Source organism: Micromys minutus (assembly GCF_963924665.1).
Source record: "Micromys minutus genome assembly, chromosome: 20".
NCBI lineage: Eukaryota > Metazoa > Chordata > Mammalia > Rodentia > Muridae > Micromys > Micromys minutus.
In genome coordinates, this window is record NC_137955.1 from 20,804,206 (window position 1) to 20,831,638 (window position 27,433).

The window sequence follows — 27,433 nt, forward strand, 5'->3', positions numbered from 1 at the left end:
AAATATTCTTTATGAGACTTAACCAGAGAACAAAATATCTGCTGGGCTTTTTTGAGACTACCTTTGTCAATGAAATTAATATAAATCTCTTTACCTTAGACTCGGGTAGACTCTTCTTACAAAGGCAAAAAGTGGCCACAGTTTTCAACAAAATACCAGAAAACCAGTGTTTAGGCGACATTTTGAAATTCTTCTCCAATGAACCCTCGTGGGCCAAGTCTGCACAGTTCAAATCATACAAAATCTTCCACATTCCTACTAGGATAGCCCATTAAGTCCAACTTAAAGCATTGCACTGCTTTCCAAAGTTCCCAAATCCACTTTTCTCCAAACAAAAGCATAGTCAGGTCTATCACAACAGTATCCTAGTCCATGGTACCAACTTCTGTCTTAATTAGGGTTTTACTGCTGTAAACAGACATCATGACCAAAGCAACTTTTTTTTTTTTTTTTAAGTAATCATTCCATTCATTTACATTTCAAATGATATCCCACTTTCTGGTTACCCCTCCATAAGGTCAACATTGAATTGGGGCTGGCTTACAGGTTCAGAGGTTCAGTCCATTATCATCAAGGCAAGAACATGGCAGCATTCAGGCAGGCCTGGTGCAGGCAGAGCTGAGAGTTCTACATCTTCATCTAAAGACTGCTAGCAGAATACTCTCTCCCAGACAGCTAGGACAAGGGTATTAAAGCCCAAACTTACAAGGCTACACCTACTCCAACAAGACCACACCTTCCAACAGTGCTATTCCCTAGCCCAAGTATGTACAAACCATCACAACAGTCACAAAGTATTCTGTGTAGTTTTGGCAGTTTATGAAACTGGCTGAAACAGTAAATGGCTGTTCAGTGGCTGAGTAATTCCAATGTCAGCCTTCTACCTCCTAGGCCTTAATGCATGCCTGAAAGCATGTGACCCACCACTTGAAACCTCAGGTAAGCTTCATGGCTTTACTGCCCTCTCCATTTTGACTCATACAATCTGCCTGACCAACCTTCATCCCAGGAGTGGTCAAACAACAGGTTCCCCACGGTAGGAGTGAGGATTAAAAGAAAAAAGAGAGTCAAAATTGTAACATGACTTCAGCCAGTCCTGAGGCTGAAGTGAAGCCTTTTTAAATTTGGTCCTCCTTTAAACCACTTTAATCACATGCGGAAAGATAACATCAGTTCTGAGTCAGGGAACAAGCAAGTTAATGATCAAAGAACCTGCAAACTTCTTTCTGAAGACTAGGTGGAGAGATGAGGGACAGAAGAGGGTCCCAAGAGACAAAAAGACTGATACACTTACATGCAATAAGCCTGCCCTGAGCTTCAAATGTAAATGTTCTTAATCCAGGCCAGTTTCTGGAGTATAGCACCAGAATCAGACTTCTGCCTTGACTAGCTTCTGATTGTCCTTGGTGATATAAAAAATTCCTGCCATCAACTGTCCAGTGGTGCCAAAATGCTCTCCACACAGGAGGAAGAAACTTATGGCTTGAATAGAAAATGTCTTCCAGAGGCTCAAATGTTTTCAAGATGGTGGCTCTGCTTTAGAAGTTGTAGAACCTTTGGGTCTAGGTACATAAAACTATGTAGCTGGGGGTAAAGACTGAAAGTCGTATTTGCCTCTAGTTCCAGCTGGAGCCTTCTGTTTCCTTTTCCTTCAGGATGTGAACAAGTCATGTTGCAAGCTCCCACTGTTATAGTTCAGGCACTCCAGCTGCCCTGCTTTTTCCACCCTCTAAACTGTGAACCATAACAAACCTCTTGCCCCTAAGTTATTCAGGCAATGAGAAAGACAAGTAGTATACACACTCATCGTTGGCCTCCTGTGATGACAGGTCATCGAAAGAAAAAACTCTGCCAATACATGAGTCCAGGGAGAACCTGTCTTCCCGATCCCAGTTAACACACTCACAAGCTAGTAATATAGCTTAGAGACAATGCCAAACATGTCCCTCTTTCCATTTCCCACAACTCCACATCAGCTTGGACACAGCATTTAACTTTTAGGATGTGTTCAAAGCATGACTCTGTAAGTCTCTGTCTTCATGAGTGGTACCCTAAGGAGAAGACACAGTCCATAAAAGAAAAGTAATATCTTAACCACACCCTGCCCTTCTGCTGCTTTGTGACCCACTACTTGATGATTTATTTAAATGAACTCTGCTAAGTCCTTTACTGCTTGTCTCAGTACACAGTCTGGGTGAGGGAGCTTCATGGTGGAGAAACACTAGTGAAGAAATAGAAACACATGATCAGAAGTCCAAGAAAATAAATTTATTGAACCTTGAAGGGAAAAATCCACAGACATAAAAGAAAGGTAAATATAAACTGCGGGACACACCTAGTCATACGGTGAACAATGGCTTGTGTGGCCAGCAAAGTACCAAAAAAAAAAAAAAAAAAAAAAAAAAAAAAAAAAAAAAAAATGACATTCTGGGACTGATTGAGGTATTTAGCTATTTTTGGCTATAGAAATGTGGTCAGCCTATGGTGAAATGGTAAGATAGCTCATCAAAACACACATCTTTAAGCTGAATAGATTCTAAGTTGATGATACTTCATATGAACTAAATCATGTAGCCATTGGAGAAACCATAGCAGCAAGGTAGCAGAAAAATCTATTACAAAGTAACACGGTGAACCTTAAACACCCAAGGCGAGATTTTTCACTGTCTCTTCTGTACAAAAGAGATTTTAAAACCACTAAACATTAAGCTTGTTTCCCCACAAAGGTCTTGGCAAAATGGTAAATGCCATTAAAGTTACAGATAATTTTAAAATTTCAAGCATCTAAAAAAATACTTAAAACGAGAAGTATTCTTCAGTTGGCTGAGAGTCCTCTTTCTCCCATAAATCTTTTGGGGGTCTGACCCAAAGAACTATGTTTATGTTTTTTTCAGAATCAAAAAGTGATTTTTATATTGTATGTTTTTCTACCTTATTTGAGATCAGTCTTCCTGGGAGGGTAAGAAGCAATGAAATACTGCTTACTATTTAAAATACATCTTACCAAAGGTTTGATGACAAGGTTTCTGTTACTTCTTTAATTACTTCTGAGGTGTGCTCTGTGGCTGGGAAGTCATTTATTCTGTCCCTTTTCTCCCTGAATTAAAAGTATGTGTCTGACTGAGAAACAAAGATTTAGGTCTTTAATTTCCTGTGCTAGAACCTGCTTCACTTTACCCATCTGCGATTGAATTTCACACATGTGAAGCTTCTGCCTGTATGCACTAATTCTTAGGTCACTATAAAAACCAAGCTGTGTTTCAGTGAGAGCCTCCTCTTCCTGACCCCTGGGCTCTCTAAACCTACCACACCACAACACTTCTACTTCTCCTATATGAGTCTCATGGCTTGAATGGAAATTTGGCGAATAGAGTGTTTCTTCCACTATTATGACTTCTGTTACTGTTTGGTACATGCTATGTTAATCTGTATTAAAAACATTAAAGTTTTCAGAATTGAAAAAAATATTCGTTTACAAATTTAAAATGGGTTTGTTCCAGTAATGCAGGTTACTAGACATTTTTAGATTTAAGAAGTTTTGAGAGTTATAAAAAGGGCTTTGTAAAAATCTAACTTGTTTGTTTTTCTTTTGGGTCATTGACCAAAGCGTTAAACCCTCTTTACACTGTAGTTGCTACATCCTTAGACAGATTGATGTGAACTACAATATATGTGTAGTGTATTATAAAATACTCATGCTTCAAGTGTAAATTATTAAAAATATCTTTATCAATTTCATGTCAAAATAAATGTTTTGCATATCCAAACTACTTTTACCTTCTCCCCTAGAGTTTTAGCTCCCAGTTATTTAAAAAGGAAAAGAAATCAGCCTGTGTTATAATCTGCATTCAATTTCCTGAACTGCAAAAGCTACCTGGTTGGTTTGCTTTTTCAAAAAGCATGATCTACATATATAAAAAAAATAGCTATTTAATACTTAGTATCACAAAATAAGACCCACAGTACAGACAATCACTGCCACTAAACAGTCTTTCAAAGACAATTCTTTAAAATATTTAAAATTCACAATGGGAGTATCTGATTACGTATTCTCGATTTTCCACGTTTTGCTATGGTTTCGACATTTCCAGAAAAGGTGTATTTTAGAATCCACATTCACTCTCGCGCTCTCCCAACACAGATTTAAAACATAGTTTTGGTTTAAGCGTTCATGTCCAGGCATTTCTTTGCCATTAAAGAGAGGAAAGGCTACTGCATGATTTTGTTCAGTTGGTCTGTGCTCACATAGCCACACGAGGAGAGAAACTTCTTTTTGTCAGGCAAAGGCAAAGCAGTCGCATTGAGTATAAGGCCCCTTGGAGACTGCACGGTGTGAACCGTGGTATAGTCTGGGACAGGCATCTCAACATCTGGAGCAGTATCTGCTGTCTCGGACATCCGGGCAGTAATGGTAAGGCTTTCTGTGGTGATGTAAATGTCCTCTTGATTAAAGCTTGGTTTTACACATGATGTGGCCTCCATGTGAGGGGCCGCAGCGATGCACATTTTGGCATCTGACTCACAGAAGTAGGCACTGTAATTTTCTTGGCAGGGCGTGGCCACCTCCGGCTGGGTATTGCCCTGGGCTATCCCTGCCTTACTCTTTTGGCCTGGAGAAAGGACTACACCACCTGCTGGTGTAATGTCACTTACTTGGGCATAAAAATCAATGTTTGCCAGTGACACGGGATTGCTTATTGGTGCAGAGGCAAGTTGGTGGGTTGACTCAGTTTCGCTGCCCAGAAGTGGCTGTGGCTTGTCCTCCACTGTCAGGGTAACGGAGGGGTGCAGAGAGCAGAGGGAAGCATCATAAGGCAAGTTCTTCAGATTCTTCTGGTCAAGGCACAAGAGATCAGCTTCTGCTTTCAACTTCTGCGACTGAGCAGACTCCGAGGTACCATCACATATGTCACCGGTGTGGAAATCAGTATCCAAAATGTCAGGGTCATAACAGCTGGTACGTCCAGAATCATCATCCTTTGCTCCAAGGATCCCAGCCGATTTCTCATGGTCATCGCTTAAAAGTCTGTCTGTGTCTGACCCTTCCGTCTTCTCATCTGCGTCATCAATATCTAGCTCAATGAACTCAACCCAGGAGTCATCATTGTAGAAGTCGGGTTTGTAGTTATCATGAATGCCTAAGATGGTGTTCACCTCCTCCAATTTTCCTTCCTGTGAGGCAGAGAGAAAGTGGAGATCTATGAAGAGCAACTCAAAATCGTTATATAATTTTAAATAGGATGCACTGAGATTTCAAAACATAAACCAAAAAAAAAAAAAAAAAAAAAAGCCCCAAAGAAAAAAACAACACCACCAACAAAACAAAACAGAACAACCAACCCAAACAACAAACCAACCAACCATCACCAACCTTCTCAACAGAGGATAGTATTCTTTAGGTACTACTTAATTGTATGATCCACAATTTAGGCTTAGTTACCTTGAGAAGATCTGGATCAATCCCTTTAATCTTTGGAACAGGTACTGGGGGTAAAATCAGCATCTTAATCCTTGGAAACAAATAAAGTGTTATTTTTACATCTTTACTTTACATCTTTAAAATTAATCTCAAAAAGGTAGAAATAAAACATGGCCGTACATTCTTATATCTTGTATGAGCAGAATATTGGAAGGGGAGGGAGAGTTCTAAGCAGTAAGTAGGTAACAAAAGTTCCAGGTGGGGGGGAACACCTAATGGCCTTAATTTGAGATCATTTAGTTTAACTCTTACTTTTTTTCTTAGCATTATTGGTGAGTACTTGGCAATAAGGAATCTAAGTCTGTCTCAAGACATCTTCCATGTACTTTATAAATAAGATACGAATAAGATGCCTTTAAAGCTAGTATGTAACACCAAATAGAAAACAAGACAATCAATAAAATGGAACCAAAGTTATTGTCAACCTTGAAAAAAAATGGGCTGGACTAAGTTCGCATCACACAGTCCATAGTAACCAAAAAGCATTGAAGATGATTTCTAGGCAACATGATATTGCATGTATCACTTAAAATAGGATAGACATATCTGAATCATATCTAATGAAGGTAGATTTGTATGTATACTACCAAGATGTATTTATATTTTCTCTTTCAAATACTGATTTAAAAAAATCTATTACTAATACTTTAATTAAAATTGTTTTCCCCTTTTCCCTTTAATTCCTCCAGCCCCTCCCAGTTTCCCTTTCTAGAATCCCTTCCATGTAACACCCCCTCTAGATTTGTCATTTTTATTTTTATTTTATGTGTCCATCTGTGATTATATTCTATGAATGAGGAAGTACCATAGGGAGAGCAGAAGAGGATGTCAGATGCCCTGAAGCTGGAGTTACAGACAGATGCGAGCCACTCTATGAGGGTGCTGGGAATTGAACTTGGGTCCTTGGAATTGAACTTGGGTTCTTTACAAGAGCACACTATACACTCTCAGTTGCTGAACTACAGCTCTAGGCCGTTAAACATTTCATTGAATCCTTTCAACTACCAGGAAAGGGAGATGATACTATCCCTGCACTCCAATGAAGACCATTTGTAGGGCTGGTGTTCAGGCCCAGAGTGATTGCTCCAAAGCCAGCTGTCTGTCCTGTGCTGTGCTGTTCTTTAGTTTGCTTCTTCATCTATAAATGCATCCTTCAAGCTTTCAAAGGTTTAAACATGCAAAGTAACCGCAATGATATGAAACAAAGATTTCCCAATGGCTAATGTTTCATTTTGTGGCATGTATGTCTCCTTTTTGAAAAATGTGATCTATTTTGACACTTGTTGGTAATTTTCCATAGTTGTGATGATCTTAAGCCACAGAGAACCCTCAATTCAATCAATCAAGGATGATAGACGATAATCTGTGCATGTCCTCAATTGGGAAAGCAGGGAAGCTCTTCAGCTCATGCACAGCACAGGAAGATCAGCCTGGCTTAAGCACACATTTTAGCATTTACGTTCACTTTTTAAAAATCGAAAATATATTATTCTCTCATATAATGCAGTCCATGGTTTCCCTTCCCTCCACTCTTTCTAACTCCTCTTACCTCTGCTCTCCCTAAGAACTCACCCCTTCTTAGTTTTCTCTTTAGAAAAGAACAGTTCTTCAAATCAAGCTAAGATAAGCCAAGGCAAAAGCCTTCTATCAAGGCTGGACAAGGCAACGCAATAGAAGGAAAAGAGTTGTAAGAGCCAGCAAAGGAGTCAGAGATACGCCTGCTCCCATGATTAGGATTGTCACAAATTCTCATTCTTTATAGCAAACTCCTTCCCCCAAAACAGGCACCAACGTTTCAGGGTGGACCCACAGTTCCTCATTCCCCCACTTCTGCTGTATGGGGTGCAGCTCTTTCATGAATCAGTAACTCTGGGTTGGTCATATGGTGGGAACAAGTTCAGAGAAAAGCTAACCTGTTGAAACTGTCCAAATTTACTTTATTCAAATGCAAATGTCAATACAAACCTTGCAGGATTTTACTTTCAATTATTTGGATTATAACAGAGTAAAGTTCTTTCACAAAATTTAAAAGACATATTTATCCTGGAGCCCTCAATATCCCTAGGATTTTGAGCAAGATTTAAAAAAAAAACAAAATAGCTTTTTACATTTTGGGATCATGTGTTAGTTCTGTGCCAGTTGGTGCTTTTTTTTTTTTTTTTCATTTTGTGCTTTTATCACAACATGCAAATTCGGATAGCAATACAGGTTTCTGTAGGAAAATGAAAGAAATTGATTTTTTTCTTTTTTAAATAAAAACTCAATTTACCACAGGATAATGGGAATGCAGTAAAGATTTTGAACAAATTTCACAAGCTGTTGAATTTGAGTGTAAACATTACAGTTTGGTGGGAGCCTCATTATTCATAGAAAAATATACTTTCAGGAAGTATGGTGCATATATTTATTTATTCTACCACAGGAAAAAAATTGAACCACATTTTCGGGAAAATGGATGGAACTGGAGACTGTTCCGTTCACTGAAACAAGGCACATGCCGGAAAACAGGTGTCACCACGATTTCACTCAGGTACAGAATGGGGATTTAAATTTCACTATGTAGGCACACACATACAGGAAAAGAAAGTGGAAAGGGTACTATGATAGCTGAGGAAGAGCTCTGGAGGAAGGCAGAGGGCAGGGATAACAATGTGGTATATACAGGCAAAGGAAAAGAGGGCTCTGCTTGGGAGAAGAAAGAGAACCAGAAAAGGAGGAGGCCAGCAGAGGAGGAAAATTGGAGAGAATAAGAGCAAAGCAGGATGATGAATACATGGAAATATTGCTGTGAAACCAGTTCTTTGTCTCCTAACCAAAATTACGTAATAATATGAAAACAAAACATCTCTTTATTTAGAGGCTGATGACTGAGTTCAGGTGGGGTGGTGCTTGCCTAGCATGCGTGGAGCCTTGGGTAGAATTTTTAGCACAATATAAAACTGAGAATGTTGGAGGCGAGAGGATCAGAAGTTGAAGATTATCTAGTCTGGACAAACAAAACCGAGGCTAATGTATAGATCTTTGTATGGTACTTATTGAGAAGATGATATTTTTATTCCATATATTGTCAACTAGTGTTAGTAGACAACCTCACATGTTTTCTTAGCTTTTATGACCCAAAATGGTCTGGTGTTACTGGTGAATAGTTTTATATAGAGAGCAAATTTATTTACTATAGTTCCATATAAAATTTGGAATTTCACTGGCTCTATAGACTAATGAACTTAAATCAATTAATTTGACTTATGTTGGCCCTATTCTTACTCATGTCTTACATAAAATTCTACAGATAAATTGACTTTCCTCAAACAACTGAAAACCCTGTAGTATATGTTTTTGCAAAACAGGAATCTGGTGTAAAAGCTAAGTTCAAAATGAAATTGTGCAGTGAGTTTCTCCTCATTTACATTATGATATTGATGATGAAACCCTGCTGAAAATTAAGTTCATTCAGTTAAAGTCTCTCAATATTGACACTCAAGAATATTGGCATTACCCAAATTACTTTTGCTAAAACTCTACTTAAGGGTGGCTAATTTTGAGGTATGAGAAGGCTGCATTAGTACTACAACTAAAAGCCTTTACCATACATTTGATCCTATATTCTATGTTGAGTCACTGATGCTTCTTGATTTCATCTGAATAGCTTGGTTAGAGTAACCAATTATCCCAGAACTGGGGGATTTCCCAGGACACAGGGCTTACAGTGCAAAGACCAACTGAGTCTTGGAATCTTGAAAGTGGCAGTCCCAGAAAGCTCACAATGCCACATGGTGTTGAAACTATGTTAAATGCAAACAAAGGGCAAATGATAGCAATATTTTTTCCTGCATGTTGCATAAAACATTTTCTGCACTCTAAGTTTTGTTCCAAGAGAAAAAAAATGGCATTTTGTTATTCTAAGTGATTTAAAAGATCACATGGACACAAATGTAGGGTTTCAGGGAAATTAAGTGATACAAAGATGTTCAAACACCAGTACTCAACTCCCCCAGGCCCCAAGAGAACACAAAATAGAATTTCTTTACATTCTGAAAGCTCCTTTCACAGAAGAATAAATAAAGAAAATGTGGTATATTCATACAATGGAATATTGCTCATCTGTTAAAAACAATGAAATCATGAAAATTTCAGGCAAGTAGATGGAACTAACTAGAAAACCATCATCCTGAGTTAGGTAACTTAGACCCAGAAAGACAATCACAGTTTCTACTCACTTACGAATGGATATTAATATTAAGTAAAGGAAAATCATACTATAATCCACAAGCCCAGAGAGGCTAGGATAGAACCAAACAAGAACTGCCAAAAAAAGAAAAAGTCAGTGAAATGATACCCAATGATATTGTATTATACTCATTCATAGACTGGAGAGACTTCCTTCAGTAACTGGTGGAAGCAGATGCAGAGACACAATCACATGTTAGGCAGAGCTTATAGAATTCTACCAAAGAGGAGCCGGAGGTGTCAGGATACCTGGACCCATAGAAGCACAATGACACTGAACCAGTGATCAGAGAGCCTTCGTAGGTCCAGTGTAGACCCTCTGTATATGTTATAATTGCGTAGCTTGGTGTTTCTGTGGTACTCCTAACAGAGAAAGGAGAGGTTGGTTTTGATGCTTTTGCCTGCTTTTTTGTCCCTTGTCCCCCCTACTGGGTTGCCTTGTCCAGTCATATGAGGGGATGAGCCTAAACGTCTTAATTTTAACCATCCATTTTCTAAGGTGGACATGACAGACTGAGTATAGATGTGGTAAAACCAGAAACGAAAATTTTCTGAGTTAATTAAGAAGGCCACTCAGGCTATGCAAGAGAGTATTTCAAATAATACATGGGAGTCCACATGGAAATCAGAACGTGTGAAAACGTGTTAAAGAGAGTGTTTCATACCTACCTTTGCTGCTTTGAAAATATAACTACGAATAGCATCACTGCTACTCCAAATATTCCAAAGATAATAATTAAGAACCATGGAAACCGGAAATCTAAAACAGGAAAGAATATTTCACTAACAGAATTATGAATAACCAAAGCAAAGTTCAGATTGTACTGCCCTTCCCCACTTGAAAATATCTGTTAATTTGAATTCATATGGAAAAATTACTGTTTCACTTTATAACCATGGAAACATAGTAGGATGGCTTGGGATTTTTCTTTTCTAAGCGTAAAGCATGCTTGTCCATTGCATCCATATATATGTATGTATATATATATATTTCATACATATACATGCTAATATACATACATAATTTATATACATACATGTATGTATATGTGATCTCTGATGGTCACTTCCCCACTTTTTCTCAAATTCTTGGCCTCTTTTTCTTTAACTGTTTTTAAGCACATATATATTTATATATATGAATCATATACATATATAAATGTATATATGTATACATATACCTATATGTATATACATGTACATATATGTATATACACATAATTTTTATGTGTGTAAGATATATACATATATAACATATTTTAATATAAATATATATAAATACATTATATAATATATTTTACACATATATATGTAAAACAGTTAAAGAATAAGATGCCAAAAATCTGAGAAAAAGTGAGTGATGGCCATCAGTATCGTGGAGTTGGTAGTGCACGGGAGGGTCGAAGGGAGCAAAGGGAAGGGGAGATGGTGTAATTGTATTACAATTGAAAATAAAATTATTATAAAAAAGGAAAAAAATCAAAATGAAAACCACATGTTTCAAACACGTTGCACAAAGCCCTAAACCTATAAGCTTCTCATATGTCCAAATATCAAATATCACCAGGGCTTTAGCAGCAGAAAGAAACTGTTGCTTGTTAAACCTAAGTCAATAATGTCCACCTGATACTTTAAACTGTAATGATATCTGTTAGTTTCCACATTGAGGATATATCAAAATTATGAGGCCAGAGTCACTGTGATATACCGAGGCATGCAGAACACATTGTTATTGCTTTAATACTGTGTGTTTATGTACACTGTGCTGAGGCTGTTCACATACTGATATACTCCATGAGCCATGGGAGAATTTGTTTGTGACACTTCCATCTCTTTTTTTAGGACTAAATGCCCCCTAGTCTCCTTGAGGTTGGTTTCCAATATTCTTACCATAGAGGCAGAATCTAAGTACTTTTCAATACAGACACAGAGCAACCCTACCTCTTCCCTGCAGTTCTCCTGTGTAGGAGCTCCAATTGCTTCCTGTGTCCCTGGGATATGACTAGCACATGACTTACTGTATGACTTAGTAGGCATCACACCTGCACTTTCCCAAACCCATGAGCACCACATTTCCTTTTTCAAACTTTAGATACATTTATTTCTTCTGAATTCAAATTCAAAACACTCACATTGTAGAAAAAAATCGGGAATACAGAAACATACAAAGAAGAAGAAGAAGAAAAAAAAAACCCCACAACTCCCCAGGAATTCTGTTGTTCAGGGACAAACACTGTATTTTCTCTCTGAGTTTCCACCTGCCCTGAAAACTTTCCTAAATCAAATAATTTGGAAACAAATCTTTTTGTTATTTTTAAAATTTTTATTTTATTGTTTGTAATTATGTGTATGTGTGCATGGGCACATGAATGCAGGTGCCCAGAAGGCTAGGGATGGCAGATCTTCTGGAGCTGGTGTTACAGGTGGTTGTCAATCTCTTGATGTGGGTGCTGGGAATTGAACTTGGGTCCTGTAGAAGAACAGGAAGTGCTCTTAACCACCGAGCCATATCTCCAGCCCCTCCTTTTGTTTCTTTCTCATTGCAAACATCTTCTACAGATAGTGACGTCAATGTCTTGCCCCTGACATGTGAACCTAGAGTTTGTTGACCTAGACAACATACTAACAAGTGGAGGCATATGTCAGCATATATTGCCAAGAGTCCTGCTAGCTTTCATTTACACACACACACACACACACACACACACACACACACACACACACATACACAGACACTCACATATACTTTACCTTCTTCACATAATGCCAGTGCATTCGTCTGAGGAAATGTTACTCGGAGCACTTCGCTGAACTCGCTGTACTTTTCGAAGCTCCGTTGTTTGGATCTCACACGCACTTCATGCTCTTTATCCAGTCTCAAAGAATACAGTGGAACTGATGTTGACCATATAGAGCCAATCTTTCAAGACAAAATGTAAAAACATATCGCCTCAGTCATCAACAACTTGATGCTCATATTCTTCAAGTGTTTTTTTCTCCCTTTTCTCTTCAAACTGGCTTTCTAGAAAGTGAGTAATATTTTAACATGCCCAGAAGGAATTGGCTATCCAATAAGATAGACTGAGATGAATTATGTAAAGAACAATTTTGTTAAAATGATAATTCTCAGATTTATTTTAGTATCAACCCAAAGCTATACATTTGCTTAAAACTGCAGCCATGTGTTTGAATTAGGTTCTTGAATAATCGACTAAGATTAAGTTATTATAGACTTAGGCATGGCAGAGATGCAAGAAGAACATCGGTATGTTCCTTATCTGGGACATTATAGTTTTGTATAGAGCAATATTAGAACAGGAAACCCCAAATTCCCACACCCAAACAAAGGATGGCCACAAGCAAATCATATGTATTCCTTGAAAAATCTAGATCGTAGTCATTTATTAATAATCACAGAATTTGAAACGGTTCTAGAAATACCATAGTTGTCTTGAACTGCCCAATGATTTTACTGAAAGCAGCTACATACTTTATTTACTCCAGAGGCCTTAAACCTGCCTCAGAACAGTCTTTTGCTCAAGAATCTGCATAGAAAAATGTGAGATAGCCATTTCCTCAGAACAGAAACACTCTCTTCTGGAAGGAGGGTCTTCAGACTTTCTTTGGAAGTCAGCAAAGGTTGGAAGTTTCTGAAACCTAAATAATTCACAAGGCCCTTCCATAAAGTCATGCACAGAACAACTGTTGCTGAGAAGAGGAAACTGTCCGATCAGCTGAGCGTCCTGTGAGCTTCACAGACAGCAGCAGGGACGTATTCTTTGTGAGTCATCCTGTCTACTGTGAGTGTAGCTGTTTGAGTCAAAGGTACTCCTGTAAGTAAACCTCATGCATTCTCCTTTCGGCATTGAATAACCTTGCTGGTTCTGTAACCTAGGATTAGGTGAAACAGTTTTGTTGACTGGTCATTGGTACTCTATCTAGAGGGACTAGATAGTCACATCTCCCCAAGAAAATACACATGACAGAAAGCCACTAGATACCCTGAGCACTGAGTTTTGAAACTTAGGATATTCTCTCTCTCCCCAGTCAAAGGAAGTGAGAGTAGAGAGTTAGCATTCTAAGATGTTGCTATTAGAGAGACAGATCCAAGGTCTACATTATCACAACACTTTCCTGTAAGTTAGTGGGGGTCACATAGCATATATTTAGATTATGATTCAAAATGGTAGCAATATTAGAGTTATGGAATAGCAAAAAAATAATTCTCTCTTTGGGGAATCATCACAACATGAGGAACTGTGCAGCATTAGGAATGTTGAAAACCACTGCTCTAAGTCAAACACTTAATGTACATGGTGCTTGATGTGTTTTTGCATGTTTTGAGTGGGATACTTAGTTCCTGTTAATAAAGAAAGTGGAGTACCCACCTTTTCAGCAGCATAGCTTTCCACATAAATAAACCCATGGTTTGTCTTATTAAGTTAGAAGCTTCACCTCAACATCTGAAACAAATTTGTTTTCACCCCAGTTGTTTTCCATGCACAAAGTACTCTTTCCCCCTTTGTGTCTATGACAGGGGTAGGTCTCCTTACAGGAGCCTCTGTATGCAGAATTTGTATGTCTAAAATGTTTTCTTTGGAGCGGTACTCTGAATTTTCAATGTTCTTGTTTTTCATTAAATAGTTTTGAAAGCTTGGGTTTCATGCTTGGAGCAAGGCCTGGTTTCTCAGCCATTGTCATTGGTATTATTTATAGATTTCAATAACAATTGTAAATAACCTATAGGGAGCCCAGGAAGTTAACCCACGGTTGGTCCCTCCCATCTCTGTCTTTCTATACTGCCTTTCAGTGTTCTGAGGGAACTTCCAACTGCATCAAACAAGGACCAAACATCAGACCTCTAGGAACTAGAAACAGTGCAAACCGATCCCAAAGAAAGCAGAAGGAAGAGAGGGGGCGGCAGGAGTGAGAGCAGGAACAGATGAAAGTGAGACTAGAAAAATATTGAAAAGGATTGACAGAAAACATGCTTTTAAAAAGTGTTTTATTTAATTGTGAACTTTGGCCTCCAATGACCAACTAATATAAACTGAGAAAAATCCTATTTATTATTCATAAGTCTCTCCTATATTTTGATCAAACCTACCCCTCACCTCTCATTCTTTCCTTAAACATCCAGTACTTCTCTCCCTCCCCAACTTAGAGTAGGTATACTAGTTCTCCCCCCCCCCCATAATATTCAGTGTATTTACTGCTTGTGTAGAAGGCTTTAAATCTAAGTGGAAAATAGTTAGTTATTCCTTTAATATTCTTACTACTTCCAGTGGCTTATCCTTCCTGACCAGCATCTTGAAACATTCACGGCAGGGTAGGACTATTGATGGCTTTTCTAACTTGTTTATAGGAACTAAAATAGTACAGTAACTATGGAAAAGAGTATGGAAGTTATTCAAATAATAAAAACTAAAGTTACCATATAATCTAGTGATTTTTATTAATAATTTATATCCCAAGGAAATATGATCAGTATGTTAAAGATACATTTGCCTGATCATGATAACTGTAGCCAAAATATGAATCAGCCTGAGCCCATTGATGAACAAATGGGGAAAAATGGGATATATTGGAATATGCACAGGAGAGTAGATTTGGAACTGTCAGTTCAAAAGCATCTGTGGAAAAATACATCCATGAATAGCTCTGCTGAACCATCTTACCACATATAAACATTTCAAAACATCATTAACATGATAATTAATGATGATAATTATTACACATATACAATTATATAATTAGTGTATAAAACCACCACTTTTGCTAATATCACATGGATCCTTTAGGAGTAAGTCTTTGTATGTCGGAAGGCTAGCAAATCATGGTTATAGGTATACATTTTCAAAAATTCTATGTTCTGCCTGAAAGTTTAAATTTATCCTTGGTGCAAACATTGTCAGATGTTCCCTAGAAGTGTAAACTTTTTCTTGAGAAATCTTTGACAGTGTTGTCCTTCGGATAAAATTTGTGCTTCATGCAAAAGAGCTGCTAGTCCACTTGCTGAATCATTTAAGTGTTTGGACCCATCATTACCTTGGAACGTAGATGAGTACAGTGTGTGCTCTCCATGTGCCACACAGAAACGTAGACAGTGTTACACTCCAAGACTGAGAGTTAAACAGAGGCTCCTCTGAAACAGCCCCAGCCTTCAATGTGATCTTCACAATGTGACTGTTGGTAAACAATGGGACCATTTCCTTGAATCATGCCAAGAGGTAGCAGTTTTCTTACCACTGTTTTTCTACTATGTCACAAACACGTTATTAGTGTGAAATTAGTGTTGACCTCATCTGCTCCCTTGCAATGGTCTCAAGAGTCCTCAGAGGTACATGATTCTCATTTTTAAAATTGCTGCCTCAGGTGCCCTTGGTACCTTGTGCAGAGTAGTTGTTTCTATACTTGGTTGGTAAATAAATGTTTGATTAATGACTCGGGTTTGAAAAGCCATGTTTGAATTAACATCCAACCAGCCCCTTTTTGGTACCAAGTTATAAACCAGATATCTAAATTAGAATGGTTCAGAAAAAAAGGACCTTGAACAGAAGAGGTAGCTGTTTGAGGCAGCCCAAGTTGTATTCTCTGCTAATGACAAAATTGGCTTCTTTTTTTGCTGCTACACTGAATAGACAGAACCTCGTGTCTCAAAATTTGGGGAGTGAACCCTGGCAGGGTGCTGGGTACAACCTCATGCCTATCCAGCAGCTGCTTGGCTTGGCCAGGGCTGTGGCTGTGGTTAGACTGATTTAGAATTAGTTATATTTGGAATGGCATGGTAATCCTGTTTCCCCTCTTGTTGTGTGCCATGCGGAATTTATCTCAGTGCCGAGTTCCCAAGTGCTTGGCAGGGAAGTGAGAAGATCACAGGCCAATTTGCTTTCTTCTCCCCTATGAAGTGGCCTCTCAGCTTGATTTTCTCTGAGGTCTGTGAAAGAACATCTTTCTAAAAACCTCTGTGGAGTAAATTCCTTCTTTATGCCTCTTTTCTGGAGATACCCAAAGACAGATACTAATAAAGGTCTTATAAACAGCAGCAGTTAAAATCATGGGATGATATTTGGCCATAGCCTGCTATCAACCTTGATCATGATCCTAGTTAAGTTCAGCCACATCTCTAAAGATAGCAGAGTAGTGAGTCTTCAACTTCACTCTATGGTTAATCTGAACACCAAAGATGATTAGGAAAATGGGTTTCTTCTCCCAATGTATATCTACATGGAAGATTTACATTAGTATTTGTTGTCTTAGAGACTTTTAAGGTATTAAGATGATATCAATCTTCCTTTAATAACAACGTATAAGGCACACAACTTGGGCATGAGGTACTAGGGTGAAAAGAAAGAAGAAACTAGGTTATTACAAATAAGAAAGTGATTATCGAATTAGGAAGAAGAAAAGTCAAAGTGTAGGAGGAAGTGACTCTTACCACTTTCCATTTTGTTTCATTTACTTCTTTGTGCTGAATTTCATACTCCAGAATTATCCACCCTTTCAGGACATCTGCACTGGGTGGTGGCTGCCAACTCACTTGGATGTCTCCACGAATCCCGGTCAAGCTGATGTTTAGTAAAGTCCAGTTGAGTCCAATGGGTGGGTCAGGTTGTACTGTAAATTCAATGGAGAATCAGTCCCCAGAGAAACACTCTTGATAGCGATAGTCAGTTTCCCTCAGAGACTAGATCCCTTCATTCATTTTCACCACACTCCTAATTCTTCCAACAATCCACATCACTAGAACTCTACTTTAAACGGAGTAACATTTTTTCTAAATGTAGGGACAGTGTTTCATTAAAAAATAAATATTTATAAAAGCTCCTCCCATTCTCTTTTTAAGTCTCAAATCTGAAACTCACTGAAGGAGTTGTTATTTTACATATTTCTTTAACTCTAATAACATTCATATTTTAGGATTTTGGTGCACTCACACACACACATACACACAAACACAAACGAACAAATAAATAAGAACAAAAATAAAAAAAATGAAGAAGTAGAGAATCAAAAAGACTTCACTTTTTAAATATGGCCCACTACAGGAAGCAGAGGATTTTCCCCTCCAAACCACGAATGAACTGAAGAAGGGCCTTTCTTTATGCATCCCTGTGTTGCTACAGTCCAGTCCCTGAGCCCTCTGCACTTGCTTTCCAGTTTTTCTTTCTTCCTTGCCATCCTATTTTGTTTCTTAGTCATAAGGAAGAAGGCATTATGCCCCTATGACTGATGATTCAGTCAAGTAAGCAGTTTGAGACTGCATTCTGCTCAGTTTCTGCTAGTAACCCTCTCTTATATTCTTAGAAATATCTTTGTATTTTTATGAGGACCATAAAGAACACAGTTTCATGAAGGATGAAAAAGACAAGTATAGATTCCAAAACTTAAATTTCTATCTAAGTTTTGCCATGTCTCAAGCAAAGTGTTGATGGATAGGCCTTCTGAAAATGCTTGAAGATACAGAATTCAATTTTAATTTATTTCTTAACAAATGTAAATAGCTACTTAGAAAGTTTGGATCCCTGGAATTAACCACAAAAAAGCCTACAAATACATGTTACAAGGAGCTTTTATTGAGACAAAGAGAGAAACTCTTGCACTGACCTACCTATAATGGAAAGGAATGTTATGGGCACTGTCACATAAATATTTTCTTTTTTAACACATAAAGATTTTTCTCATTTAAAAATATTAATTTCATATATACATGAATACATTTAAGAATTAATTTGAAGGGTGTTCAAGCGGCATAGTCCAATCCAACAGCAGAACTACTTTTTCCTGGATTTGTTAGGAACTTAGGAATAGCCACAGGCTTAACTTTTTTAAGTGACTAGTTGTGAGTGTGTATTTGCATTTCAATTGACTTTTTAAAGTTAGCATAGGAAGTAGTATACTCATTATGATATTTTCACATGTATGTATTAGTGTACATTCTTTTTATTCATCTTCATTGGATTTCTTCACTGCCTAGAGTCTTCTATTTGCTTGTCCCTTCCCCCAAGAACATGATCTCTACCTCTGCTTTCAAGTTTCACGGTCTTCCATTTGTCCTCCTCCACAAGATACTCTCCTGTTATTTTATGACCCCTTCTAACTTCATGAACATCTCTTTCCTCATATTTTTAAGTTTATATTTTATTTTATGTGTATGAGTGTTAATCTGCATGTACACACATATTCCACACGAATGAACACCAGCAGAGGCCAGAAGAAGAAATTGGAACCCTCCACATCCTCCTTTGTCCTGTTAACCTCGCTTTTCTACTACTTCTGGTGGGTGATAGGCTTAAGAAGAGGTTAAAACATTTGAGTACACTTATTAAAGTATGTTTTGGAAACTGTCATCCTACAAGCCTTAGCTGACAATTCCTTGAAGATATTTAAGAGTACTTGAAACAATGCATGCAGAAAAAGTTTCTGGTCTCCCTGCCCAACATCTGTCTGCTCCTCTCTCATCTTCCACCTTAACCTTCCAATTACTCCTGAGTAATAAACCATGGACTCTTATCTTTTTGTCGGGACCATATGTTCTGTCAGCTTCTATCTGAAAATAGAATTATTCCTTTTCACTTGTGTTAGCCCCTGCCCTGCTCCTCAGATCTTTGTCCCCTCTCTTCCAGTCTTAATCTCCACACAACCCAAAGATACAGCATCCTCTTACCTTTTAAGTTAGAGCATCACAGCAATCACCAAAAACCATCCCAGCTTTTCTATCTCACTCCAAAGAGAAGCCATTATAACAGCCTAAAAATGACTCAAATCTCTTCCCACTCCTCTCCCGTCCCTCCCAGTCTGTGCCAGTCCTCTGCAGCCTGCTGCGTGCTTCATGCAAAAGGCATGCTTACATCTCAGAGTTGTCACCTTTGCCTTCCTGCTGAAATGCTTTTCTCTCAGCAACTTACAGGTGTGTTCTTTTCTCAGTTGAACCTGTCGTCAGGGAAACCAATCCACCCAACCTGACTTAATGCTGCAGCCTCTCCTACACCCTGGAGCTTTTTGCTCAGCATTTCTGTATGGCACTGGCCCTTTCCACCCTCATTGGGATTTAATACCACCAGGTAGACATTTTCTTTCTCAGCACATGGAACACTGCCTGGCCCAAGGTAAGGACATGGTATTTTCAGAGTGAACTGAATGAATGAATGGCAAACATCTAACTAATCTATCATGCCATCTAAATCCAAAGAGCAGCCCTGTGAAGGACAATATATGTACAATGCATGAGTCAACTGTGGATTCAGGCCACTGGTATCTCTTCTCAGAATGTACCAGGGTCACCGTAGACTTTTATTTAACCCGGTCCCTCTTCTTTTCTCTGTGCTACCATTGTGACTCTTTTAGTCATTTTTCATGTGACTATCAAAGTCTTCTATGGGCTCTAGTTTGTCCCTGCTTCAGTCTATCAACACAAATGGCTAAGTCACTTTCTTTAACAGTTCTGAGTCTCAGTTGCAGTATCTGTTTAATGGGATTTGTAATAGAGCCTCTCTCTTATGACCATTAAGTCAGTATCTTAGACAGTATCTGGGTTAGTTAGTTCCTCATTTAAATACATGCAAATATAACTTTGGCAGTAAGGTCAAGCCCCACTCCCTCCACAGGGGGCAGTTAGGTCTATGCAATTGCTGTTGAGTCCTTTAATATTTCTTCTTCTTCTTCTTCTTCTTCTTTTTTTTTTTGTCACCATTACAACTGATGTTTCTGGAAGGTCTGTGACTCTTGGTAACTCTCATTCACACATATGAGGTAGCTGAACTATTAGAGTTCAGTTGGGGTAGCACCTCTTCTTACAGTATAGCAGGTCATTTATGCATTTGATCACTACTTTGTTTTTATGCATCCAAACACAAGTCCGGGACCTGCCATATTGTCTTATGGTACATTGTCCTGCAATTATTTTTGAACTGCCCAATCCCACTACTTGACTGTATCCTGTATACTCAACATGCATGAAGGAGCTCAGTGAGAGTCACATAAAGGCTAGCTACCAATAGGGGTGAGGACACAAAGCATGGGTCTTAAACCAGTGTCCTTACAACTAACCCACCCTCTTTCTCTCTTAGCTTCAGCTCTGCAGCTGGGAGGAGACCATTAAATATTTAGCCTCTAGAACCCATGAGACAATCTTTTCTGCTCCTTACAGTTTTCCGACCCTCTCTCTGGAAGGCAGACTCCCTTTTGCTGGCTTCTATCTGCAGCAGTCAGCCACATTCCCCACTGACTTCCAGGCTGTTGCTGCCCAAGAAGCAACATTTGCTAGAAGCGACTGTTCATACGAGAAAAAAATGGGCTCTTGTGGATAGATTTTTAAAGCACCCAGGTCAGCTCTGGAAATCCTTTGTTGATTCCCTGCCCTTCGCTGTTTATACAATTATGCTGTAAAGACAGATATCCTACTGATGGCTACTTGTTTCAGTTCTTCTTTATGTCTACAGGATGGGAAATAAGTCATCCCTATGGCTCTCTGACTTGTTTTCTCAAGCTGTTTTCTTCAGTGTTTGTTTGAGGTCATATAAACACGACTTTGCCCTGATTGTGGCTGTTTGGTAAATTTTGTTTTGTGGCTATGGTTGTTTTGTGATCAAGAAAATCTAGGCTATGATTCTATTGTTTTGCCTGATTATAGTATGGGCACTATGTGCACACCAGACACCACAGAGCTTAGAAGATTCCTGCAACCAGAGTTACAGGTAGTTGTGAACCGCCATGTGGCTGATGGGTCCTCTGGAAGAGCAGCATGTGCTCTTAATTTTGGTGCCATCTCTCAGCCCCTGATTCATTTCTTCATAGCATCTACTACCAGGTGTTTACCTTTTAAACTTAAAAAGCTTATTTATTTGTATGAGTGTTTTGTCTGAACGCACATCTGTGCACTGTGTGTCTTGTGTTTGAAGACCAGAAGAAGGTATCAGATTCCCTTACATTTAATTTGGTTGTTAGTTGCTATGTAAGTGGTAGGAAACAACCCTGGGTCCTCTGGAGAGTAGCTGACGCTCCTAGGCACTGAGTATCTCTCTAGTCCCATTGCTAGGCTTCTTTAAAGCTAGAATCAAGTTAACTGTCTTTTTAAACTGTATTCTTTTAGACTCCCATGAGACAGACACCACATACCTAAAACTACAAAGTTTTTCTACTTGATTATATTTGGAAATTAGGGCTTCATTAATATTTAGTCTAAATCTCTGTCAAATGAAACAAACCTGTGGCTTACCTATTTCATCAACACTGAAACACTTTTGGTCCAACAAATCACCATTTGTCGTTAGGTTGATGCAGTAGGGTATCCAAATGGAGGTATACGATGAGTTGAAGTAACAGCTGTTTTCTCCAGCAGAGACATAATCAGGACATTCTTTCCATTCCGGGGTCCACTCATGACCAATTCTGAAATGGAGGGTAAAGAAAGATTAATCATTCCCCAAGATACACCATAGCTGGCAGCCAGATTTGATAAGCTAAGACACAAATATATTACAACATAAGATTTTAACATTTCAGTAGTACCATTTCTTAGAAACATCACATCTATAGACAGTGTTATTAGAATCTGAATATTGTCAGGAGCATATATGGTACTTCTGCCTTAAAATAAAACTATCCGTTTATTGAACATATATGCTATGAGTTCCCAGCTGGTAGACCCAATAATTCCTCAGTGACCCAATCACTGGATTAACCATCGATTGAATCATAATTTGATGGTGTTATTGGGAGTGGTAGAAAAACAGAAGGTGGGCTGGCTGGAGAAACCAGGGCACCGAGGCTGTGACTTTGGATAGTGTTATCTCCTTCCTAGCCCCTCCCCTTGACGGTCTCTCTTCTTTCTTGACAGTATAAACCGAGTAGCCAGATTTGCACATGCTACAACCACTGCTATTTTATGCCTTCCAGAGGCCCATAGCAACCTATTCAGGCTACCATGGACTGAACCCTCTGAGACGTGGGGTAAAGTAAACCCCTCCTCCTTTAAATTGTTTCTCCCACATGATGCTTGTTAAACACAGGTGGGATAATTCATTCTCTCTTCCTTTTATTTACTAGCCTGCTGCAGTTGAGAATATGGTTACTGGTGAGGAGGATGCACAGCTACAGTACCTTTGGTTAAGAAAGAAGGTTAAAATAGGGGCTGCTAGATGCTTCAGTTGGTAAGGGAGTGCTGTGAAAACACAGGGACCAGAATTAGATTCCAAGAACCCATGAGGAAGCTGGGTGAGAAGCACATGGGATCCCAGTGCTAGGGAGGTGGACAGGAAGCATCCCTCTGGCTTGCTTAGTTAGCTAGTCTAGCCAATTGGACAAGGCTCCAGGTTCACTGAGTCTCTATCTTAAAAATTAAAAGGTGATGAGCAATGAAAGAAAACATTTGATATCAACCTTGGCCTTCTACACCACACACATATAAACATAACATCTGTGCACAAGCATGTCCATATGTGAACATATACCAGCACACACATCTGTGCACACATATGAACATGTACATATACAGACAGATGATAGACAGACAGACAGACAGACAGACACACACACACACACACACACAAACACACACACACACACACACACACCGTGACAGGGATGACTGTGCAGGCACAGGTGCTGGGTCTGGCAAGCTAGCTGTGCATGCTTGAGAGTTTCCCACTGTTGGGTGGTTCTGGCAGCAGTGAGCAGTAAGAACACAGGCTGTGGGGAGGGCAGGACGGAATAAAAATCACTGAAGTCAGTCACATTTACGTTTCCTTCTCAACAGCTGTTTCTCAGGCTGGCTATTTGGTACCTGGGACTTATGACTTATATAGAACCAGGGGCCATTGGGACAGCTGCCTGTCAGCTCATGGGACTTATGTAGAACCAGGGGCCATTGAGACAGCTGCCCGTCAGCTCATGGGACTTATGTAGAACCAGGAGCCATTGAGACAGCTGCCCGTCAGCTCATGGGACTTATGTAGAACCAGGGACCATTGAGACAGCTGCCCGTCAGCTCATGGGACTTATGTAGAACCAGGGACCATTGAGACAGCTGCCCGTCAGCTCATGGGACTTATGTAGAACCAGGGGCCACTGAGACAGCTGCCCATCAGCTGTTTGGATCCACTTGTGATGAAAACAGGAGAGAACTCAGAATTGGAGACAGTGAACTGTTGCTTAAATTCTGGTTGAGAGCCTTAAAAGCTGCATGTCTTTGGTGAAAAGGAGGTTCTTCTATTACAGGGAAAGTAAGTGGAGAAAAGCAAAGGGAGAGATGAGGTGTGTGTGTCTGTGCATGCCTGAGCACTGGGGTGTAACAGTGAAAAGGTCAGAGACAGGCGACTCACTGAATGGTAGTATTCTTGTTTAATTTGACATTCAAACTGAGTGTGAATTAGAAAGTTCTACTAAAATGGTTCAGAACATTGGGCATTCATCAATACCAGAGAAGATATCACATGTGCCTCATGTAATTAATTGTGCCAGTTTTCAAAAGTAAGTCTTAAGACGGTGCAAAGGTTCAGGGTAGCTAGGTCCGTGTCTGGCTTTTAACTTAGAGATCCACTGACTTCTGCCTTCCAAGTGCTGGGACTAAAGGCCTGCCACCATACCTAAAATGGATCTCTTAAGTTAATAAATCTTGGCCAAAACCCAAATAACCTCATGAAACATGAAATCACCTCTCTTCCCCATGTTCTATACAAGCATAAGATAATCTAAGGAAGCTACTTTCTTCTTCTTAGCCCTCAAAATGAAGTTCTTTTGATTTGCCACAAGACTATCTTGTGACAGGAATAAGGACCAGAAGAGATTTCATTTAAAATAGAGAGTGAAAGCAGTATTTCTCTCTAAAGGTTTGAATTGGAGTAAAAATAAAGAACAGAGAAGTCATAAAAATAAAACCAGATTCCAGGCCCACAAACATTAAATAATTCCAGCTAGGGGATGCCAACTGTTAACCACCATGACCATCTCCTTCCATTAAGAGCCGCTGGGTTATTTGGAGTCCCTTGAACACACAGGCCATACATACATCCCACCTCTCTCTGGCATAAACTTCAGGGACGGTCAACCAACCTCCTCTAACAAGAAAGAGACAGATTAGTTGTCACCCTACACCCTAGTGAACTAGGTATCAAATCCTTTAGGATGAAGTCTGATGATAGAATTTTTTTTTTTTTTTCAGTTAAAATCAATGGTAAAAAGAGTGGAACAAGGTTGATGTTGATAGGCTTCAACTTGCTCTCGGGAAGCCTTCCCAGATCCCCACCACACTGCAGTGCCTCTTTCTGCTGTGGCTCTGCTTTCCTTTCGAGCCCAGTTGCCTTCAAGTGCGGAGGCTGGGTTTGGCAGGATCTCAATCACAGGGCTTCAGAGACCGCTGTGAATAGGCTGCTTGCTTAAGCTGGGCGGTCTCCTCTGCCAGCTTACCTGGCCAGGATCGGATCCAAGCAGAACACATGCAGGCCTGTGCTCTTCTGTCGTGTTGACAGCCCAGCATGCTTAGATTCATGTATGCTTTGGATTCCAAGAACAGCCCAGTCACACTACCACATCTTCTGGTTCTTTCTGCCTCCACAGACTATGAATGTTGAGTTAAAGCATGCTGTTGTGTTGTGGGTAAGGGACGAGAGGCAGGATTCTATAGTTTTAGGGGTGGTCTAGAAACAAACTCTCAAAAGCAATAACAAGAGTTGGATGTCCCCTCTGTGCCTTTGCCTCTGTGTAAGTGGTCACGGAGAGCCCATGTATCACATTCTGATAGACTAACCCTTGATTTTACAGTTGATGCTCAGACAAACAGGGCTGAGGGCTTTTGTAGGTTTGGCTAGAATGTTCAAAGTTTTTTTTTTTTTTTTTTTTTTTTTTTTTTTTTTTTTCTGTAGAGAAAATACAAACTCCTGATTTGGTTTGGCACTTGGTCATGAGTTTGCTTGTATTCATAGCATTTAGGGAGGTGGGAATATTTTCCTCCTGGGATTCTAGGTTCCAATTAGGGCTAAAACAGGATGTTCTTTTGCACATGTCTGATATTTTCTTTTCCCCTGGTCACACTTGCAGCAGACTTCTTGTTAGTTCCCAGTGTGAGTGTAGACTGGGGGATGCTGGGTAGCTTGGGATGTGAGAAGGAGACCTGCAGACACAGTTGTGTGGCTCTGATGGAAGAAAGTAAGTGATAAGGATGCTTGTGAGGGCTTCCTCTCTCTGGATTTACCCTTTGGCTCACAGCTAGGTTAGGTGACTGCTAGGAGGGTGCTATCAGGGTAGAAAAATCATTTTCCTGGAATAGAACTGGTTCAAGATGTTATCCCATTGCTACTTGGATTGGTTTGGTCAATGGTGCCTGTATGAAAAAACTCTCAGTTGCTTTGATGTCTCTAAGTTGTTGGAACTACTGAAGCAATGTGTAAAGATGGCATCTAGTGTGTTTCTCTCTCTTTTCATTTTAGAAACAACAGAATCAATTCATATACTTTCAAAGTGTTTCTAAACACCTTAGCTTCTCATCTGAGTACCTATCCGTCTGTCCGCCTGCCTGCCTCTACTTTATTGACCCCATACCTCTTTACAGTATCAACCTCAAGGTAAATAAATGCTGTAATTGGTGCCAAACTGCCTCATCTCTGTGTGCTTTTGGCAGGGGATATGTTGTGATCCCATCCATATTTAGAAGGTGATAGGGTCAGTCTTCATTGTTCACTTAAAGTTTTTTTTTTTTTTTTTTTTTTTTTTTTTTTGTCTGTAAATTAAACACTCAGGTATGCATTGGAAAGTCCTTATAGTCGATTAATAACCATAAGTAACAAGGAATTACTTTTTATATCTCAGGAATCTGGGTTGTATATTATTATTATTTTAAAGTATTATCATATACTAAGAAAATCCTGCTTCTTGATTGATCAGTTGATTAACTATGTACTTACTATGTAGAATCAGTGTCAGGAATTTTTCTGTCTAACAAAACTCCTCTTAAGAAGCTATGAGCTAAGTCTATAATATGGTTCCTAGAAGCAAGGAGGCTTAGCTTAACTAATTTGCTGGCTGTTACTTGGTGAGCAAGTACTGAAGCCAGGACACACTGAAGGAGGCTAGCTCAGACTAACTGCCTCCCCCATCTCTTCCTTCCCTTCCCTATCTTCTATGGAGTGGAACACATCTTTTTCGGATCCTTGGATGAGAGTCTAAGACAAAAGGTCGTTACAAACCCTGTAGCTTGTTGTTGGCCTTCCCGGGAGGTTTGTGTAGAAAAGAAAGACAAGAAAGTATTTAACTTTAACATTTAAAATGGCAAAGTTTTGTTCTATAGCAAAGGAGGGTAATTACAGTTGAAAATGATTTATTATGTATTTCGAAATATCTAGTAGAGAGGATTTTGGATGGCCCCAGCACAAAGAAATGATAAATGCCTCAAGTGATAGATGCACCAACTGTCCTGGTTTGAGAATTACACATCATGCAGATGTATTAAAATATCACAGAATACTGCATAGTAACAGTAGAAGGAGAGAAAAGAGGGACATGTCTAGGGAATGACACTTAGTGACTGGGTGACAATCACATCTCCAGATGTTTGCTTTCCTCATCGAGTGTCATTCCGGACAATGTGGATAAAAATGAAAGAGCAAGTTCCCTCATTCAGTGTAATTAATTAAAGACAATGGCTTATTCTTATAAAGAAAACAAGTAATGGAGGCTCTTAAAACACATTAAAAGAAACACAAAGTAAGATTCAGTTGTCTTCCCTGGCCAACA

At 39.2% G+C, this 27,433-nt stretch overlaps 1 protein-coding gene across 3 annotated transcripts in view; it reads right to left on the reverse strand.

The window, feature by feature from the left end:
- Positions 1-2,422: 2,422 nt before the first annotated feature.
- The window catches only part of GHR (growth hormone receptor), a 226,002-nt gene continuing 200,991 nt past the window's right edge, over positions 2,423-27,433 (reverse strand). For 2 of the 3 annotated variants that reach the window (XM_080933685.1, XM_080933686.1), the window contains exons 5-10: positions 21,924-22,096; positions 17,145-17,323; positions 12,458-12,626; positions 10,376-10,466; positions 5,441-5,510; positions 2,423-5,172 (exon numbers count right to left, since the gene is read on the reverse strand). In XM_080933685.1, the coding sequence (XP_080789811.1) occupies positions 4,210-5,172; positions 5,441-5,510; positions 10,376-10,466; positions 12,458-12,626; positions 17,145-17,323; positions 21,924-22,096 (1,645 nt within the window). In that variant the 3' untranslated portion in view covers positions 2,423-4,209. Of the gene's footprint in view, positions 5,173-5,440; positions 5,511-10,375; positions 10,467-12,038; positions 12,177-12,457; positions 12,627-17,144; positions 17,324-21,923; positions 22,097-27,433 lie in introns of those variants that run through there. The other variant, XM_080933687.1, reaches the window with a different exon arrangement.